Genomic DNA, 8,066 nt, shown 5'->3' with positions numbered 1-8,066 from the left:
TTTTCGACTGAACAATATATGACACTATGTAGCTCTGATTACAATCTCTCAAGTCGAATTCCAAGAGTAGTGAAACACTTATATTTAGCTATATAACAACATATGCAACCTTATGGGCAGTTTCGAGCTCTGTATAGTCTTATACCCAGTAACTAAGGAGAAAGGAGTTTCTTGACACCAGATTTCTGTTCGGCGGACAACTTAGCCGGAAATTTTATGTCGAACTTGATTCTCAGATCACCCTTTCTCGAGGGTTCTTTGGAAATCGGCATTCCTTCTCCACGCACCACCTCTTCATAGCCTGGATGAATTACACTATTTATAGGTATACTCAACTTCCTCCCATCCAACGTGGTTAAGTGGACTGTGTAGCCTGTCAGTGCTTCAGCAAGAGATATTTTCTGCGTGACAACAAGATCATTGCCATCCCTTGTGAATACGCTGTGTGGCTTCTCGTCAATCACGAAAACTAAATCAGAAGGAATCACATTCGGTTCTTCGTTCCCTTTATCTGGGAATGTGATCTTTGTTCCCTTTTTCCAGCCCGGTTTAATGTCAATTGTTAAAATCTCTTCTACTGGTAAAGTCTTCCTGTCCAAACATAGCGATAACAATTAGATAACCAACAAGCAAGCACGGTAAATGAAGAGTATAATATAAGACTTGGACAAAAGCAATCTATTTGACATACCCACTGGCATCGGCAACTTCTCTGGAAATTTTCATCTTCTTCTTAGATCCTTTGTAGAGCTCTTCCAAGCTGCAACGTAGGTGCCGTTCAATAGGTGGTGCCTTTCTAGGACCTGAACTCATAGGTCTGCTGTCTCCTCCAAAGGAGCTAAAAATATCGTCTCCAAACATGGAACTCGAAAAGTTCGAACCACCTCTCACTCCATTACTATTTCCAATGCCTCCAAATGGGGATGAATTGCCAAAAAACTCTGCAAAGATGTCATTGGCATTTCTGGGATTGAATCTAAAGACATTGGGTCCGTCCCCAGTCCGGAAAAATGTTGCGCCATCAGGCCCACCAGCATCCGGAGGGGGAACTTGACCTTTCAGTCCCTCCTCCCCGTACTGATCATAAATTGCCCTCTTCTGGGAATCACTTAGAACCTGATCAAACAATTAGAACATAACATTCAGGATTCCCACACTGAAAACATAGCTTTACTAACAAAAGTATGGGCCACTAAACTCAAAACATTCCAAGATCAAACGATAAAAAAAATCACCATATTGAATCTTTGATCTCTAACCAAAGATAATTCCCCTTAAACTACTTCTATACATATGATTATTCTAGCCACAGTTTGCGTAAAAAACGATAAACCGCGATAGCAAAACAAATAGACAACGAGAAAACGAGCTAATTATACCTCGTAAGCTTCAGAAATCTCCTTGAATTTAGCTTCGGCCGCCGTCTTATTGTTGGGATTTTTGTCGGGGTGCCATTTCATCGCCAGCTTTCGATAAGCTTTCTTCAACTCATCGTCCGTTGCATTCTTATCAACCTTCAATATCTTGTAGTAATCCACACCCATACCTTAATAACTCTTCTTCTGATAATCTGTTTTTCTACTAAAGACAATACGCAACTAGGATAATCGGAAAATTTTGAAATCTAAAAGGTTTGTGTATCGATTGAATCATGCGTTTGAGAATAATGACGGCGATATAATAGAGGGAGAGATAGGGTCTGGGAGGACGTGGAACTTTCCAGATTTCGGTTAGATTCTGATTCACCCTCCAACGATGATCTAGACTTTTGCCCCATTTTTATAAAATTTATTAATTGTAGACATCAAATAAACATAATTATATTTATATTAACTTTGTTGATCATCACGTTTTAGTTTTTATTATGCTCTTATTATATGATTAAGTGAAGACTTTTTAATTAATTTGGTAAAACATTATATGTTAATTATATAATTTTATTCGTGATATTTTAAAATAATATATGTTTTTAAATATTTACTTATATCTTTATCTATATCTTAAAATCAAATCTTATTTTTAGCGATGCACATGTGTTGTATTGTTATATTATTATTTTTAATTTGATAAAATAATAATAAATAATTAACACGAAATTATTTTAATTTAAAAGAGTTGTTCGATTTAAAATGGAAGTTTTGTTTAGATTTTTTTATGTAAAATATGAAGTAGTTTGAGAAGGTTTTAGTAAGGTAAGAAGGTAATTATTGAATTAAATATTTTAATGTATTTTAAGGTAGTTACTCTAAAGATCTCACACTTAATAATAAAATAATAATATAATATAGATGTATGAAAAAATCATTGATTTAATAATAAAAATTATCATATTTAGATAATTATTTTAACTACTCACAAAGCACGTGGAAATCGCTAACTACTCACAAAACACGTTCTTTTTGAACCAAGGAGTTAAATTTTTATAGTTATTCTTTTGAATTGAAGATAATTAATATGTGCACTGGATTAATAAATGGGCCTGTTCAAAAGTTATTGATCAATATTTCATCATTTCTTTAAAGGCCCATTATTTATAGCCCAATTAATAGCCACTTAAGAAATTATACTGGGCTTGAGCTTTATTCAAACATTTTTGTAAACTTCAAATTTGGCTCAAATTAAAAATAAATAAATAAATGAAATAAACAAACGGTGGCCGTTCATTGAAAGAGTTTAATAGAGATCAGCTTTCAAAGAGCAACCGCACGAATCCAGAACCATCTCGAGAATATGGAAAAGACTAGTTGGGAGCAGAGGATGAATGTATTGACCCACGTTCTAACCACCCGATCAACCTCACCGCCCCTTCATTCCCAGCTATTCATAGCTACCCAAATCCCCTGCTACCCACCTCTCTTTTCCCACCAATCCTCTTCCGCAGCCTTTCCTCCGCCGCTACTGGAATGGATCGTCTCTCGTTTCCTTGAGAGGATATCAACATTCGGTCTTCACCAGGCTTCGTGGCGGTCCAGATCCCCGTTTCAACTCCCCCGACCGCTGGTTCTGGCCGAGGGAGTGGAGGTAGCACAGTGGAGCGAGGAAGAAAAGAGAGAATATGCGTGGAAAAGATTCCATAGGAGACGCCTCGGGAATAACGTTAACCCCTGGATTCCGATTGTAATCCCCAATATGCTATTGCTCTCTCTTTTGTTTTGGGATCCGATTCCATAGGGATTTCTGATGAAAATTCCTATTGATAATTAGAAAGATCGAAGGGGTCTCTGTTTAATTATTATGTTTAGATTACAAGATACGAAAAGTTGGTGTTTTCCTGTGGTCAACCGTGCGGATAAGGTTGCAATTTGCAGCACTTTCTCAGTTACCAGCAGTAACGATGTGTTTTCACTACATCTAGGTTTATACGACAAGGATCAACAAACCGCTTTGCAGTCAAACAAAGTTTCTTAAATACTGAATAATACGTGAAAGGTAATATCAGATATAAAATTAATCATGAACAATTATACGGTGCTCTTGCAGCAGAAGTCGTTTTGTATATAGGAGGAGGTGGAAACTCTAAGAGGTCCCCGATAAGATAAAATATTGACGTAAAACAACGTAAATTAATGCCGCTCCTCGCGCAAGATTTCACGAAGCTCAAGAATGAACACAAAGTGTAGCTTAATTTGACCAGAACCTAACACCCTTCGCTGAAATACCAAAATTATTGATTTCAAGGAAATTATTTTATGGTAACCATTTAATATTCGTGAATCATATATATATAATATCCGTGATTGAAGCAACCTCAAACCTTGTATTACCATCCTAGTGAATTAAATTCATAAGTTAATAACAATTTGACATTGATCACTTGGGGGCGAATATCCAAATCTTTCCCTTATAATTATTAATTATGTTCACTTCTGAAGATGAATGAGCGTAAAAACCTCAAATTTGAGTGTGAATTTTGAGTTCCAAAATATATACTTTATAGTTATATACATTAACATGCCCCAAAAAAATGGGTTCTATTTCCAATTATTTATTTTTGCGACATATTAAGTCTAGAAAGTCAGCTTAACAAAGAAAACCTAGATAATGACAAGTGTAAAAAGTTTGGTGTGGCCTTTAATATTATTGAAGAATATTTGGAGGGGACATGCCTTGTGCACTCAGTGCTATGTTATTCATGTCCCACCCACTCCTCCATCCACGCATAATTAACCAGAAAGTCCTTCCACATTTCCTCCCTTTTTATTAATTTTTTTAATATCCCCTACCTTTTTTTGGGTTTTACTTGTGCTATTCATTGCTTATGCTTGCGTTATTATACACTTAACCTTCCGGGAAAATATTTATCGTTATTAATATTATTATAAATACCTTTATAACCTGCAAATTTATTGAATATATATATATATATATATATATATATATATATATATATATAACAAAGAATACATGACACATAACGACTACTTGTCCTTCGTAAATAATGACATTTTGGTTTAAATTAAAATATCTTATATGGTGTTTGTAGAGACTAGAAGATATTTCTGTGAGTGTGTGTAAAATATTTTATGGAAAGATGTTATAATGATTTTAAAACAGTTACTATGATCTTAAAAAAGTAATATAATATAAATTTATTTTATCCAACCGTCTTAATATCTCAATTTCTGATTAAGAATAAAATTTAGTAAGTTTACGACATACTAAAAGCTTTAAAAATTATAATTAATTAAAATAAACTTGCAAACAATGCATGCACTAATATGATTTTTTTTATATGTATAAACGGAAATGTATTTTAATATATCTTAAAATCGCATGTAAATTGTCGTTAAAATGAATATTTATTTTATAATTTATTATAATACCGTGCCGCATTTGCACCAAAAATAGTTGAAATTTTAGTACACGAAACACACCACCCCATTCCCACTTTCATCTCGATCGGAAACCCTCTCTATATAAAGATATATAGAAGCAAGAGAGTACTCTCACGGCTTCTTATATCTCTTTCTCTGTCTTTTTAATGGCTTCCTCTTCAGCCAAACATTTGCTTCCCTTCCTCCTCCTCACCCTCTTATCCTCACTTCATATCACTCATGCACGAGACAGCCAATTCTTCAACAAACTCCCCACAACTGCCAGTAACAATGTCTTTCCACAACAAGAACAGCCTCTGAACAATCAACAACAGCAAGAAACCAATTTTCTCCCTGAAAATGACAATGGCTACGGCCTCTACGGCCAAGAATCCAGCAACCTCCCTCCTTCCTCCGCCGCCACCACCGTTCCAGACGACATACAATCTAAACAACCCCTCAACAAGTACCGACCCAAGAACTACAATCCTGTAGCCTATGTCACCGAACCAGAAGATATAAGCGACTCCCCTTCCATGACGAATAACGAAAACAGCAATAACTACCCTGACGCCCAGCAAGAAGAGGAAGAATCAGAATACAGAAGCTATCCCGCCACCACAGCTAACAACAGAAAAAACTTCGATAATTACCACGGCGGTGGCAGCAGTTTCAACAGCGACCCTCAAGGGACGATCGACACCAGGCTCATGGGTGTGGCAGCAGCCAGTGAGAAGTATTTCAACAATGTTAACGGCGGCGAAACTAACAGATATCAGCCACAAGGAATGAGTGATACAAGATCCCTTGAAAGTGGGAAGTATTTTTATGATGTTAATTCTGAGAAATACAGCAGTAACCATCCGTATACTAGATTCAGTGGTGTTCGAGCAAGGAATGAGTACAGTGACAACAGTGAAAATGCATATGAGTTTAATGGTGAAAACTCCATTGGAGAATACCGAAACCAAGATGATTTCCAAGACGAAGAAGACAACAGCCTGCCTTGAAATTCGAACGAGCTGAGCAACTACACGAGTGTGGGGATCTAATTAAAAATTTGTCCACGTTATCATTTATTGTTTTCAGGGTTTTTCAAATATCATAGTATATGGTTAATCAGTAAGAAACCAAAATTACAGTTTTATTTGGGGGATTTCATGTTTGGCATTGAAATTAAAGACCTGACATGTTTCTTTTTTATCCTTTGTTTTTTTCTAGCTAATGTGTGAAGAAATATATGTTTAATTTTATGTAATCTCCTATAGAATAACTGGATTAATTTAAAAGTATCCATAATTATGAAGGAGAAGGATTGAATGATGCTCGGTGGCTTGCTACGGTGTTTTTTTTTTAAAAAAATTCAATAATATATATTCAAGTGCTCCAACTTCATTTTTCGTCAACATAATTATAAAGAATTTTTAACTATATAAGTTCCCAATATTGTGTTTGAATTTCAAACAATTATAGTCAAATGCTTTACTTAAAATTATGATGCTTTTACTTATTAATTATTAATTATTATGGTCCGTGAACACGGCTTTTGTAAAGCCTCCTAGCTGCCCTACCAAAAAGTGGGAAAATATGTATTGTTAATTAAATGGCGGGTGGCTCAGTTATATTGCGCGGCTGATGTCTAAATATGGGACGATAAAGGGTTTTTACAGTTTTTGTCCGAATGATTTTGTAGCATGTTATGTAAATTTTATAATCAAAGGGACCAATTATCCCGCGGGACCAAGTGCAGCACAAGAGTACTAGTGGTGACAATTATTAACCCTCTTTAAATAATAATAATAATAATAACAATAATAATAATAATAATAATAATAATAATAATAAGTGACAACCCTTATTAATTTGTATGCATGGACTTTCCCTTGTTTTTTCATAAAAATTATATATTGACTGATCAAATAAATGAAAAATAATTAGACGCGTCATTAGGACAATTTTCACCCGCAGATGACGGGACTGCGTGACCAATCTTTGCTTTTGTTGTATTCTTAAGCGTCAAGTTTCCATGTCTTTTGACTTTCTTCGTGTCGATTCTTTTGCTTCGGCTTTCCAGCATTTCTTTAATTATTGTGACTTGTGAGCTAACTCATATTATAAGATTTGCCCCCAGTTTTTAACTATATCACCCCTATTTAGTTAGTATTTGAAAATATTCCCATTTAGTCCCCATTTTAGAATAATTCATGGAAGACTCGAAGCGGAATAAATCATAAATATTCTGCAATTTAAGTAGCAAGAAACCAACAAAATTTTGTTAAATGATAGGATGTATTAACTATATTATTTACCCTACAAATAATTGATTGTAAACTCAATAGGCCAATAAGTTTTTAAATATATATAATTTCTTACAATTCATGGATTTAGTTCAATAATGTTGGGATCAACCAAAGTCCCACATTGGAAGATCTAGAGAAAGATCATGGGTTAATAAAGATGGAATGATATCTCCATTGGTATGAGGCTTTTTGGGTGGTTCCAAAAGCAAAACCATGAGGGTGAAAACCCAAAGTGGACAATATCATACCAGTCCGGAGATATCCGGATTCAATTGGAATAACAACGACTTCGGGATATGGCGTCTCAAGATGCGAGCTCTTCTAGTACATCAAGGTCTTGAGGATGCTCTGGAGGGTGAAAAGAAATTATCAGAATCAATGTCTGATAAAGAAAAGAAAGGGCTCCTCGACAAGGCTCACAGCGCCCTGATCTTATCCCTCGGTGACAAAGTTTTGAGGGAAGTTTCAAAAGAGAAGTCGTCTACGGCAATTTGGCAAAAATTGGAAAACCTGTACATGACCAAATCTTTGGCAAACAAGTTGTATTTGAAACAAAAGTTATATACCTTCAAGATGTTGGCAGGGAGATGCTTGGAAGATCATCTTGATGATTTCAATAAGATCCTACTGGATCTTGAGAATATTGACATAAAGATTGAAGATGAAGATCAAGCTCTGCTTCTCCTAAGATCATTGTCTAGTGATTTCGATAATATCTCAGATACATTAATCTATGGGAGGGAAACATTAACTCTTGAAGAAGTGCAAGCAGCATTGTTCTCTAAAGAAACTGAATGAATCGTAAAGGATGTATCTTCACTTTCAGTTGAGTTGGCGAGAGAAAGGAGTATATATGTACATGGCATATTGTGTCCGATCGACTTGTTCTATGGAAGCATTCTACATATTCGATCCACGCATGTGGTTCTAATTCGATCGTTCATTACTTTTA

At 35.3% G+C, this 8,066-nt stretch overlaps 3 protein-coding genes across 3 annotated transcripts; 2 read left to right on the top strand and 1 right to left on the bottom strand.

The window, feature by feature from the left end:
- Nucleotides 1-1,848, bottom strand: LOC140813115 (uncharacterized). Its single transcript, XM_073171548.1, has 3 exons — nucleotides 1,380-1,848; nucleotides 692-1,116; nucleotides 1-591 (listed from the first exon to the last, which is right to left on the bottom strand). The coding sequence occupies exons 1-3, from the start codon at nucleotides 1,542-1,544 to the stop codon at nucleotides 153-155; spliced, it is 1,029 nt and encodes a 342-aa protein (XP_073027649.1). The 5' UTR covers nucleotides 1,545-1,848; the 3' UTR covers nucleotides 1-152.
- A 797-nt stretch (nucleotides 1,849-2,645) lies between these two features.
- Nucleotides 2,646-3,303, top strand: LOC140812156 (uncharacterized). The gene has a single exon (XM_073170368.1). It carries the CDS (start codon nucleotides 2,731-2,733, stop codon nucleotides 3,169-3,171), a length of 441 nt encoding a protein of 146 aa, XP_073026469.1. The 5' UTR covers nucleotides 2,646-2,730; the 3' UTR covers nucleotides 3,172-3,303.
- A 1,609-nt stretch (nucleotides 3,304-4,912) lies between these two features.
- LOC140813097 (uncharacterized) lies at nucleotides 4,913-6,072 on the top strand. The gene has a single exon (XM_073171531.1). The coding sequence runs from the start codon at nucleotides 4,982-4,984 to the stop codon at nucleotides 5,822-5,824; it is 843 nt and encodes a 280-aa protein (XP_073027632.1). The 5' UTR covers nucleotides 4,913-4,981; the 3' UTR covers nucleotides 5,825-6,072.
- The last annotated feature ends 1,994 nt before the right edge of the window (nucleotides 6,073-8,066 follow it).

Source organism: Primulina eburnea, chromosome 14 (genome assembly GCF_022965805.1).
Source record: "Primulina eburnea isolate SZY01 chromosome 14, ASM2296580v1, whole genome shotgun sequence".
Taxonomy (NCBI): Eukaryota; Viridiplantae; Streptophyta; class Magnoliopsida; order Lamiales; family Gesneriaceae; genus Primulina; species Primulina eburnea.
Note: the sequence above shows the minus strand (reverse complement) of the source record. Positions and strands in the feature narration are given on the sequence as shown.

Excerpts from the sequence above, each read along its gene's own strand:
- LOC140813115 (XM_073171548.1), bottom strand. The coding sequence starts at position 1,544 with ATGGGTGTGGATTACTACAAGATATTGAAGGTTGATAAGAATGCAACG. Across the intron at positions 1,117-1,379 it reads AGATTTCTGAAGCTTACGAG|GTTCTAAGTGATTCCCAGAA; the intron begins GTATAATTAGCT and ends TTGTTTGATCAG. Across the intron at positions 592-691 it reads GAAGTTGCCGATGCCAGTGG|GAAGACTTTACCAGTAGAAG; the intron begins GTATGTCAAATA and ends ATGTTTGGACAG.
- LOC140812156 (XM_073170368.1), top strand. The coding sequence starts at position 2,731 with ATGGAAAAGACTAGTTGGGAGCAGAGGATGAATGTATTGACCCACGTT.
- LOC140813097 (XM_073171531.1), top strand. The coding sequence starts at position 4,982 with ATGGCTTCCTCTTCAGCCAAACATTTGCTTCCCTTCCTCCTCCTCACC.